The 12,386-nt window shown below is 42.0% G+C and overlaps 2 protein-coding genes across 4 annotated transcripts in view; both read left to right on the forward strand.

The window, feature by feature from the left end:
- BTK (Bruton tyrosine kinase) overlaps positions 1 to 1,783 on the forward strand; it is a 64,107-nt gene extending 62,324 nt beyond the window's left edge. For all 3 annotated transcript variants that reach the window (XM_060183274.1, XM_007537929.3, XM_060183275.1), the window contains one exon: positions 1,256 to 1,783. In XM_060183274.1, coding sequence (XP_060039257.1) covers positions 1,256 to 1,266 — 11 coding nt within the window. In that variant the 3' untranslated portion in view covers positions 1,267 to 1,783. The remainder of the gene's footprint in view (positions 1 to 1,255) is intronic.
- A 667-nt stretch (positions 1,784 to 2,450) lies between these two features.
- TIMM8A (translocase of inner mitochondrial membrane 8A) lies at positions 2,451 to 6,122 on the forward strand. Its single transcript, XM_007537928.3, has 2 exons — positions 2,451 to 2,659; positions 5,114 to 6,122. The coding sequence occupies exons 1-2, from the start codon at positions 2,528 to 2,530 to the stop codon at positions 5,273 to 5,275; spliced, it is 294 nt and encodes a 97-aa protein (XP_007537990.1). The 5' UTR covers positions 2,451 to 2,527; the 3' UTR covers positions 5,276 to 6,122.
- Positions 6,123 to 12,386: the final 6,264 nt, after the last annotated feature.

Below are 12,386 nucleotides of genomic sequence, written 5' to 3' on the forward strand. Positions count from 1 at the left end.
AAATGGAGACAGGAAGGGAAGACAGAGAGGGAGAAAGATAGACACCTGCAGACCTGCTTCACTACTTGTGAAGCAACCCCCCTGCAGGTGGGGAGCCGGGGGCTTGAACCGGGATTCTTATGCCAGTCCCTGCGCTTTGCACCACTTGCTCTTAACCCGCTGCACTACCACTAGACTCCCAGGAAATTATTTTCTAAAGTTATATTAATGGAGAGAGAGAGGGAGAGGGAGAGGGAGAGGGGAAAGGGGAGGAGGAGAGGGGGGAGAGCGGGGAGAGGGGGGAGAGGGAGAGGGAACAGTACTCTGGCACATTCCAGCAATTGAATTAGGGACCTCATACACACAAATCTGGGTTTGCATTTTCCTAGAAAATTCTCACACCACGCAAGGTTTGAGAATCTTTGACTCAAAACCCTGAGAAATTGGTAACTCTTTGGTCCTTATGGATTGAGTCTTCTATCTCGTATGAATATGACCTGAAACAGTAAATATTTTAGGGGCTTGTGGGTCATGGCTAGTCTGAAGGCCAGCATTATAGTGGTAAAAAAAAGAGTGCTCAAAATTTCTGCCCAGAGTGATCTGGGAGGTGGCACAATGGATAAAGAACAGGACTCTCAAGCCTGAGGTCCAGAGTTCAATTCCCAGCAGTACATGTACCAGAGTGATACCTGGTTTTTTCTCTCTGCTCCTATCTTTCTCATTAATAAATAAATAAATAAAATCTTTAAAAAAATAAAAGAATTGACCCTAGTAAATAAGTGATGAAAGTAGCATTTAAAAAATTACTTCCCAGAGAAACAATGTACAACTTTTAAATGTAAAGCCCTTTGTTAACTTTATCTATGGGTGATGGAAATAGCGTTTCACACCAAACTACAAAATATTTCTATTACCATTAATGGGATGTGATTTTTGCCAACCATTTAAATTTGTTTGGTTGCCATTTTGCAGGTGAGCATCTAAAGCAAAAAAATGCATTTTGTGTGCAAAATTAGCAATTTTGTAATGAATTTGCCAGCAGTTTTGATCAATATATTTGTTGGTTTGATTTGCAAAATTGTCCTCCCTTACGAAGTTTATGAAGATAAAAGCTGCACAGAAGTTTAGTGTGTTTTCTTGCTTTTGCTATTTGGTAGTCATCAAGATGTGTTTCTGGGTATAGTGTGTGTACTTATAAACCTCTGCAACATAGTGGTTGCATTTTCCTTGAATTCGCGACTCTAGTCCACTATAACTCTCTCTTTTTTAATTTTAGAAAGCCGATGAACGTCCTACTTTCAAAATTCTTCTGAGCAACATTCTAGATGTCATGGATGAAGAATCTTGAATTCACCAATAAGCTTTTTTTTCAACTTTTAATTTTTGGTTCTACTTCTCTTTTCTATGAACCCTAATTTTACTTTCTCTGGGAAAAATCCTACCCACACCTACAGCCCTGAAGACTTTGTACTTTCAGTGACTTTAGAAACCAGCCTCTACAACCTCTATGTCTAAGAATGTGTCTGTTCTTTGATTCCCTGTGATAATGCCTTTTGAGCAAATGCCAAGGAATTATTGTGTCTGGCTTTGTCCTCCAAGGGGGAAATTTCCAGAGTGTTAAGATAGACTTCATTTGGGCTGGAGACATTTTAGGGGAGGGAAAGGTATAAGTCTTCTTATGAGGTATCCAATAGCTCTTGGGTAGGCATTGGCGGGTGTAGGTAGAATTTGGTAAGAATCAAATGGTGTCATAAAAGTGGGAGGGGAGGGTGTTTTGATAAAATAAAATCACTGGAAAACAGAAGTTTTTGCTGTCTTAATTAATCACGGCCTTGCTGAAGCGCAAATTTCCAGAAAACTATTAGTGTGACACTGGTTGTAGCATTATTCCCACACAAAGCAACAGAAACCTCAGGATTTAAACCTGGTTCTCACCAAATTCTGCCTCTTAAGCAAAAGGTCAACTCCAAAGTCAAAGCACGATGTCTGGCACACAGCGGGCATGCAATGTTACCTGAATTAATCTGAAAGCTGGGGCCAGTTTCTGCTGGGGTCTTTTTCCCAGGAGGAGAAAATTCCACTGGAGAACTAAAGTCAGTGGCCCAGAACAACTAAGCAAAGGGCTATTCACAAGCAGCTAGGTGTGCACCAAGGAATCTGCAAGGGGGCTGGGGGCGGGGGCGGGTGTGTGCAGGAATGGACCACTGATTCCAAGTACATTCCCTTTGAACACTTTTTTCTTCTTCTTGAAATAATGTCTCCACCGCGCCTCTGCGCTGGAGCTAATAGTCCCGCCCACTCTAGGCGTGTGTGGGGAGCCACAGTGGCATCTCGGCGCGAGCGGCGCGAGGGGAGCGAGCTGCAGTAGCGGCGCGCGCAGAGCGGAGGCTGCCAGTGGCGGACTCGCGCGCGGGGTATCGCGCAGGCGCAGTGCGCACAAGAGGGCGGTCCCTGAGGCTGTGGGTTGTAGTTCCGCTTCCGTCCTGGAGACACGTGAAGGTCGGTGAGTTGGTGCGGACTTCACTTCAGCACGCGTGTTCGCGCTGGGATGGATTCCTCCTCCTCTTCCTCCGCCACAGGTCTGGGCTCCGTGGACCCGCAGCTGCAACACTTCATCGAGGTCGAGACACAGAAGCAGCGTTTCCAGCAGCTGGTGCACCAGATGACTGAACTTTGTTGGGTGAGGCTCTTAGGGCTGGGACTTGGCTCCTGTATCTACTTTGCCCCTGTCCTTCCCTCACAGCGCTCTTCGCAACGTCCAGCTCCCTGGGAGGGGGAGGACCCGCCAGCCTTTACGGAAGGGTGACTCTGCTACTTAAGGGATTGTCACACCGGACCTCGTCTTTATTAGTGCAGAGAACTGTAGCTCATACAAGACGCCACTGTCCCAAGTCGCACTTTCAGGCGTCCAAGGTTGAAACTGTCTAGACCTGGTAAATGACATTAATTAGATCACCTAGTAAGGGATTTTTTTTTTTTTTCATTTAGGAACCCCGAGTCCCAGGGAGTCAGCTAATCTCCAGTTCCTGCACTCCTTGGGGCTTATCTTGGGTACTGGTTGCACTAACCCTCCCCCGCGAAAAAAAATGAGTATCTTTTTGCCACTAAAAGTGGTTTAAACTCTCGCAATGTACACACTTTGTCTTCTTGTTGGATTGTTGTGTAATATCAAGCCATTGTGGGTCTGAAGGTTGATGCGTTTAGTAGTATGACCTGTGAGGGGACTTTAGCAGAAGGAAGGGAGGCATTTGCAGTGTGCAAAGTGTTCTCTGGCTGCTAAGGATAGTGTGGTTGCCCAACTTTGACCTATGAAATTTACGGAATTCAGAGGCCAAGGGTAAGTCTCCTTGATGTTGGAGCATCTGCAGCTTTTGTACACATCAAAGGATAATGAATGAAATGCATTTGAACTGCTTACATTGAACTGTTGCAGGCAGTCATTCCATAGGCCCTTTCCCATAAACTCGAGGCATTGCTGGACTCTAACCCTTAACTAAAGCCTACTTAACACCCGCCTGCCAACTGCATCAGAGTGAGTTAATCCTTTAACAAATTCCGACTGTATTGGGCCAGGAGAAGGTGTGGTTAAGGACTCATTTAGGAATCTACGCTGTGCACCCTTTTGAAAATCCATAGTTTATGTTCATATAGAGAGGATTCAAGAATAGGATTTCCGGTTATAGATTTTATTATTTTTCTTGGGTAAATTTTAGGGTTCTTTGCTGCACTGAGTTTTCTTTTTTAAAATTTTTTATATTTATTTATTTTCCCTTTTGCTGCCCTTGTTTTTTTTTTTTTTGTTGTAGTAGTTATTATTGTTATTGATGTCGTTGTTCTTGGATAGGACAGAGAGAAATGGAGAAAGGAGGGGAAGACAGAGAGGGGGAGAGAAAGACAGACACCGGCATACCTGCTTCACCGCCTGTGAAGTGACCCCCTTGCAGGTGGGGAGCCGGGCCTAGAACTGGGATCCTTGAGCCGGTCCTTGCACTTTGCGCCACGTGCGCTTAACCTGCTGTGCTACCTCCCGACTCCCGCTGCACTGAGTTTTCACCCTTTTATTTTACAGTTAATTTAAAGGCATTTAATGTAGCAGCATTGTAGAGCTGCAAACAATTCAGCATAGGGGTATTTCAGTTTTTCGCTTGTTTATTGCTGGGGTTTGATGCCGCAACTACGAACCACCCCTTCTGGTGGCCATTTCCCCCCCCCCCCATTATTCAGTAGGACAGAGAAAATGAGAGGGAAGAGAAAAAAATAGACACTTGCAGACCTGTTTCACAGTTTGTAAAGCCTCCCTCCCTGCAGGTGGGGAGCTGGAACCTGGATCCTTGAGCAGGTCTTTGTGCATGGTACTGTGTGCACTTAACCAAGTGCACTACGGCTTGGCCCCCATTTTGCCATTTTCTTACTCTATAGTAGTTCCATTAGTTTTCTCCTTAATTTCTTTATTTAGTTTTTTTTTTTCCATAGAGACAGAAGGGCAGAGAGGGAGGAGAGAGAGAGAGAGAGAGAGAAAGAAAGATAGAGAAATGAGTGAAGGAGACCACACTACCAAAGCTTCCTTCAATGTGGTGGGAACAGGACTCAAGCCTGTGTGTCACCTACAGGGCAAAGCAGCATACTATCCAAGTGAACTGTTTCACCACCCCTGTCCCTCTGTCCCTTGATATTAGACAAAGTTTCTCTGTGGCAGTTTCCCTGTTTGTAAAATGAGTATTAATAATAGTATATATTCCTAGGTGGTTGTGAGAGCTTATTGTAAGACTAGAAAATTTATCAGCACAAAATAATCTGCCAAATGTGGACAATTATTGATGTGTTTTTATTTTTATTATGATAGACAGAAATAGGACGGGAGAAAGGAAGGGAGGAAAGACAACTGCAGTTGGCTCCACCATTTGTGAAGTTTCCCTCCTGCAAATGGGGACCAGGGACTTGAACCCAGGTCTTTGCACATGGTAATTTGTGCACTTTAGCAGTTGTATCACCACCTAGCTCCCTAATAATATATTATTAATGTGTTAGGTATTGTTTGTAGGTATGCTTTTTTCTGCTAAGCAACAAGAAATTTATCTCCTTCCCCACCCCTCCCACAAATTCCCTTTGTGATTCTGTATCTCGTCCTGAGCAGGAAAAGTGTATGGACAAGCCTGGGCCAAAGCTGGACAGTCGAGCTGAGGCCTGTTTTGTGAACTGCGTTGAGCGCTTCATTGATACAAGCCAGTTCATCTTGAATCGACTGGAACAGACCCAGAAATCCAAGCCAGTCTTCTCAGAAAGCCTTTCTGACTGATGTCATCATCACCTCTTTCACCTCTTTGGAAGATGAAGGTAGTTGAAGAATGAACTGATGATGGCCTGATGGAAGAAAAGGCTATGAGGAATTGGCTCCCACCTTTGTCACTCTTGGGACATTCTGTCATCTAAGAAAGAACAAAGACCAATATTGTGTGTGTGGAGTTGGGGTCTTGTGTGTACTTGGTTGTTTTTCGATGTTAATATTGTGAAAACAATTGACATGAATGGAAACCTCTACTAGATGCATATTACTATAAGTGGGACTATGCTTTTTTTTCATAGCCCCATTAACTGCTTCCTATAATTTTCAGTGGAACTACTTTTTGTGATTTGATACTGGGACCACAAAGGTGAAATCTGACTTGCATGAATTCATTTCTGATTTCTGGAAAATTGATATACATCTGTGTGTCTCTCAGAAAAGGTGGCAGTAGGAGAATAATTTGGTACTTTAGACCCCCTTGTCTAATGTTTGGCTGTCAAAAACTTGGAATATTCATACAGTACACTTCAGCTTCCTAGCTTCTTTACCTTATATTGTGAGATCCTTTAACATCTGTATCAATGATGGTCTCAAGAGAAATCAGGCAGCCTGAGAAAGACTAGCCAGTGAATATAATTCTCACTACTAAACTGCCACAAGGAAGAAGTTAACTTTTAACCCTGTATGACAGGGATCAAAAGACTTCTGAAGATGTGCCTAAATAAATTATAAAGCTTCATGCAAGTCAGGAGTTAACAACAGTTGTAGGTAGAGGTGCATGCCTAATGTTGATCAATATAGGTTCCACTTATTGCATTATTTCGATTACTGAAATAAAAGCTACAAGATTTAAGTCTAAGGAAGTTTTCTATTCTGGTTATCACCTACAATTTGGAGAGATTTGCAGTAGTTTGTTTTCCAGACTGAAATGTAGTCAGGCTGAGTACCTACTCTGTAGGGCTTTACACAGTATTCCAGGTTCTGTTGAATGGGTTTCTCTTACTACAAATCTAAGTACATAAGGGTGTACATGATTGCTTGTTGGGAATGTGGAGTACAAGTCCAAGCATATTTCAGAAGTTGCTGATTCCTGCTTAACTTTACCCCATAGAACACGAGAATTATTATTTTTAATTATGAAAACAAGTTAAGCAGCCACTTAGGTGTTCACTCTGACAGGCAGTGTTTTTTGGTGCCAAGGACTTAGCATATATAAAATAAAAGATGCTGCCTTTAAGTATTATGGAAGAGAGACAGGCAACACGTAAGTGGTATCCATATGATGAATGAGCAGAGTAAGTTTGTTAGGGAATATTTGGGGTATTGAAATAAGATTGTTAGGGAAGGTGGCATTTCAGCAGATGCCTAAAAGAACTGAATAACTACTGGTATGTAGGTATCAGAAAAAAAAATTTGGGCACAAGTGATAGTAGCTCTAAAAGATTGCAATGTGGGATCCATATGGCTGGAATAAAATGAGTAAGAAATTCAGCTGGAGAAATTGTGCTTGACACAAATGGGGATTACATTGTAGGCTATAAGAGAACTTTTGACTTATTATGGAGGACCATTTGAGGGTTTTTACCAGTTAGAAATGGTGTGATGCTAAAGTTTTAAGAGGACCTGGCTTCTGTTTAGAGAGCATGCACATGGTAAAGAAGTAGCTAACTGTCATAATGGCATTTTGAAGTCCCCAGTAAATGTGACTTTTACAGTAGCTACTTACCTAATAGCTACATGCCCCTGTTGATTTCACAACTCTCTCCTCCAGTAGGGTTAGTGTGCATGTGAAGTCTCAAGTCATACAGAAGGATTGTTTTTTTTTCTTATTAATTATGCCTGCAGTATAAATCCACTGCTCCTGGAGGCTATTTTTCCCTTTTGTTGTCCTTGTTTATCATTGTTATAGTTGATATTGTTGGATAGGACAGAGAGAAACCGAGAGATAGGGGAAGATGGAGTGGGAGAGAAAGATAGATACCTGCATTCCTTCACCGCTTATGAAGCGACCCTCTTAAGGTGGGGAGCTGGGGGGGGCCTCAAACAGGGATCCATGTGCACTTAACCTGCTGCATTACTGCCTGCCTCCCCCACCATTCATTTGTCATAGGATAGAGAAATTGAGAGAGGAGAGGAAGAAAGAAAGACACCTACAGCTCTTATTTCAGAAATCTCATGCAAGTGAGGACCAGAAGCTTGAACCCTGGTCCTTGAATATGGTAATATGTGTGCACCACAGCCTGGTCCCCCATCTTCATTTTTTTTTGCCATTAGGTCGTTGTTGGTTGACTCAGTGCCTGCATGACAAATCCACTGCTCCTGGCAGCTATTTTTCTTTTGATGGGAACAGAAATTGAGAGAGGAAGAGGGAAAGGAAGAGAGACAACTGCAGCCCTGCTTCACCTCTTATTAAGTATTTCTCCTGAAGGTGGTGACCACAGATTTGAACCTTGGTCCTTGTGTGCTCAGCCAGGTACAATACAACCCGGCTCCTAAAAAATACTTTTCTTTCTTTTTCTAAATGATTTTTTTCTTTTATTTATTTTTAGTGGATAGAGAAAAATTGAGAGGAAGGGAGGGGATAAAGAGGGAGAAAGAGGCACCTGCAGTACTACTACACTGCATGTGAAGCTTCCATCCTGCAGATGGGGACCAGGGGCTTGAACCCAGGTCCTTGCACATGGTAATGTGTGTGCTTAACTAGGTGCACTGCCAATCAGACCCCTAAAATATTTCTAGTAAAATCACTGCCAACACTATTCTACCACTCATGCATGGAACTCCCTCTTGTCCATGGCGTTCATATGTATTATTGGGATTTGAACCCAGGGCCTCATATAAATTGTATATACATTTGAACCCAGGGCCTCATATATAAATGGTACATACATTTGAACCCAAGGCCTCATACATACATCCTACACGTGGTAAGCTATTTCCTGGCCTTTTTGTCCTCTGTATTCTTCCTTTTTATTATCACTATATCATTATTATCACTATACCATTATTCCTTTTAGTTTTAAATTTACTATTCACTTTCAGACACAAATTCCAGTGCTTTTGTTTTACAGTGGTTTTGCTTGAGAAAGAGGACCTGGGGGGCCGGGTGGTGGCACACATGTTACATGTGCCACATGTTACAATGCACAAGGACCTTGGTCCCCACTAGCAAGGGGAAAGCTTTGCAAGTGGTGAAGCAGAGCTGCAGGAGTCTCTGTCTCCCTCTCTATCTCCCCCTACCCTCTGTATTTCTGGCTCTCTCTATCCAATAAATAAAGATAAAAAAAAAAACAAAAAACAGCTGGGGCCCTAATCGGGGAGTCCTGAGATTCCCAAACAGACTTGATGGGCCTAGAACTCAAATTTGTCTCTCCATTGTTACTGGTCATTTCTATCAGGAACAACAAAATAGACCCCTTTGTGGGCCCACATAGGACCTTGCCCTCAACCTGGTTCAACAATGGTAGAGAATGTTCCACCCTCTGAAGGGCAGGTGGACAACGTACTCTATGCTACATCTGAGGAAAATGGGTCGATACTGGGGCAGCATGGAATGTTCCTGCTCATGACCACAGAATGTGAGCTCAGATCTAGAGGGATGTAGAGGTCACACAGGCTCCTGAGCTAATTATGGGCCCCAGATCACTTCAAATCGATGGGGTTTACAGTAATACTTATACCCCTTTTCCATATGAGGGAGCTACTCTCTTCCCTGATCCAGCTTTCTGGTCCTTTTCCCAGCCATGGCATCATTTCCCCAGACAATAATTAGGATCCACCTGCGTATCAGATTTCAGGCTTAGGCAAAAATAAAAATAAAAAAAAAACAACCAAAAAAAACACTAGTATAGTTACAGGCCCTTTGAAATATAACTAAAATATGCCTACTAGCTATCTACAAAATGGAGGACTCCCCCCAACACCTCATCTGCACTATTCCAGCCTTTTGTTTGGCTTTGTATATTAACTCTTTTCAGCCACCAGGTTCCAGATGCTAGCAAGACTTCCCTGGACAGACAGCCCCACCAATATGCCTTGGAGCTCTGCTTCCCCAGAGCCCTTCCCCACTAGGGAAAGAGAGAGACAGGCTGGGAGTATGGATCGACCTGTCAAAGCCCATGCTCAGCGGGGAAGCAATTACAGAAGCCAGACCTTCAGCCTTCTGCATCCCACAATGACCTTGGGTCCATACTCCCAGAGGGTTAAAGAATAGGAAAGCTATCAGGGGAGGGGATAGTATATGGAGGTCTGGTGGTGGGAATTGTGCGGAGTTGTAACCCTCTTATCCTATGGTTTTGTCAATGTTTCCTTTTTATAAATAAAAAATTAAAAGAGAATAGAAAATGATAATAAATTTTACCTGTCCTTTAAAAAAATAAAAAAGCGGACCTATTAGATTCCTACAATGTGCTTGAGTACCAAGTCTGCACAACACAATGAGAAAGAAAATGTAGAAAATCTGCCCCCCCACCCCAAGAGGTTAAGTATAATAGTCAAACTTTGGGTCTTTGTTTTGCCAGCCTCAAAAATTTATTTTGAGAAAGGTATTGTCAGCAGTAATGACAGTCACAGTCTTTCATTTAAATGCAGAGGCTAGAAAGCTCGAAACAGTAAAATGTAAGGACTTTATTTTACCAGAGCACTGATCAGCACTGTTCTGGCTTATGGTGGTACAGGGAATTGAACCTGAGACCTTGGAGGCTCAGGCATGAGAGTCTGCATATTCATTATGCTATCTACTCTTGCACTGAAAGGAAATCTTACTCAAAGCTGAGTATTAACATTAGAAAAAAAATGAATTTCTTGCCTGGGAGCCAGACAGCTCAAATTCAATCCTAACACCACTATGATCCAGAGTTGAGCAGTCATCTGGTTAAAAAAGGAGAAAGAAAACTATTGATGACCAGGGTGTCCAGAGGCATGTCTTGCATTTTTTTTACTCACCCACTTGCACCCCTGGCATTATTTTAGGACAGCTAAGTTTTTACCAAACATACTGAAAACAGCAGGAACTAACATTAGAAATAGTAGGAGGGCCCTGGCAGTGTGGTGCCCCTGGGTTAAGTGCATGTGTTACCAAGCACAGTGATTTCAAGCCACTAGTCCTTACCTTCAGTGAGGAGGCTTCATGAGCAGTGAAGCTGCAGGTGTCTCTGTCTCTCCTTTTTTTTTTCTTCTTCCAGTTTTTATTCTTTATTGAGGGAGATTAATGGTTTACAGTCAACAGTAAAATTAAGTAGTTGGTTCATGTGTAAAATTTCTCAGTTTTCTTCATATCCCCCCAGGCCCTCCACCATCATGTTCCAGGACCTGAACAATCCCCCACCCCTTCCTTCCCCCAGAGTCCTTTACTTTGGTGCAATATGCTAAATCCAGTCCAAGTTCTGCTTTGTGTTTTACAAAAGGGCAATTTCATTCAGTTCTACCTAATATGTCAATACACTACATATTTTGATGCTATTTTTTTGTCTTTAACCAAAAGGTAGCATACTGTTGTCAATCTTTTTTCTCTCTTTGATATATACACCAGAGATTTTTCTCTGTCTTTTTGCTAAACTTGTTTATTTATTTAGTTAGTTATTTTTGCCACCACTAGGACTTTACCCTTCTGGGTTGATAAAGAGAGACAAGAAAAGAGAGAAAGAAAGAGGAAGGAAGGAGGGAATGATGGAGAACCTTCTCTCAACACCATAGTACTCTCAGGTGGTATATTGGAGACTCTAACTTGGTTCATATGAATGACAAAGCAGGTATCCTTCCAAATCTTGCAAGCCACAAAGATTTTAAAATTTATTATTCTCCTTCTCTATCCCACTTCCCTCCCAATTTCTGTCAATATAAAGCTAAAATATTTTTTTAAAAAAAGGAAATTAAGCAAAAAATTTCTTAATATCTTAACTTTTATTATAACAAGAGATGCAGGGAGGGAGGGTGAGGAGAGAGGGGGAGAGAGAGAGAGACACTGTTAGGGGGCGGGTGGTTGCACATCTTGTTGAGCGCACATGTTACAATGCTCAAGGACCCAGGTTTGAGCTCCCGGTCCCCACCTGCAGGGGAAAAGCTTCACAAGTGGTGAAGCAGGGCTGAGGGTGTCACTCTGTCTCTCTTCTTCTCTATCACCCCTCCCCTCTCAATTTCTGACTGTTTCTATCCAATAATAAACAAAAAATTTTTTTTGAAAAGAGCACTAGTCAGTTCTGGCTAATGGTGGTCTAGGGTTGAATTTAGGACTTGGAGCCTCAGTCACAAAAGTCTTTGCATAACCATTATACAGTCTACCTGATCCAAACTTTCTATTTATTTATGTTAAACAAATAAGCAAAAGTAATTTGAGTTTAACTTTATAGCAAGTTAACAAATCCTATGTAAGATAGCCTGTACATGAAAATTAGTTGATGGTATTAAATGAAACAAAAACAAACAAACAAACAAAAAAAAAACACTGCTCTCCTGTTTCAATATTGTGTTAACAATGTTGGCTTGGGGGATTTTATTTCAAAGACCACCCAATAAAAGACCACCTAATAGTGTTTTTCTTTGTTCAGCAGGAAAGCAATTACAGAAGCCAGACCTTCCACCCTCTGCAACCCACAACGACCCTGGATCCATACTCCCAGAGAGATAGAGAATGGGAAAGCTATCGGGAGGGTATGGGATATGGAGATCGGGTTATGGGAATTGTGCGGAATTGTACCCCTCTTATTCTATGGTTTTGTTAATGTCTCCTTTCTTAAATAAAAAAAGAGAAAAAATAATAAATTAAGATTTTTTCATATTCTTTCAGTCTCTCTCTCTCTTTGTATCTCTGTACTCAAAATAGGTGATGAAGAAAAGTCTAAGGATTTCATTCTATGGAAGAGTAAGGGCTTGAACCGTATACCAGAGATGAGTAGTACTCAGATCAATCTCTCCCTTACTCCCTCCTTCTATCCCATAAATAAAATAAATCTTTAAAAAGTGCTTAAGTAACTTGACGATTAAATCATTATGTTCTAGAACACCTTAAGTGAACATATTTTTGAGCAAATAACTTTTTTTAGCTAGAGACAGATTCAGAGAGATAGAAGCTTCTTTCATTATGGTGGAGGCTAGGCTTGAACCTGTGGTATGAACATGGCAAAAC

This window comes from Erinaceus europaeus, chromosome X (genome assembly GCF_950295315.1).
Source record: "Erinaceus europaeus chromosome X, mEriEur2.1, whole genome shotgun sequence".
NCBI lineage: Eukaryota > Metazoa > Chordata > Mammalia > Eulipotyphla > Erinaceidae > Erinaceus > Erinaceus europaeus.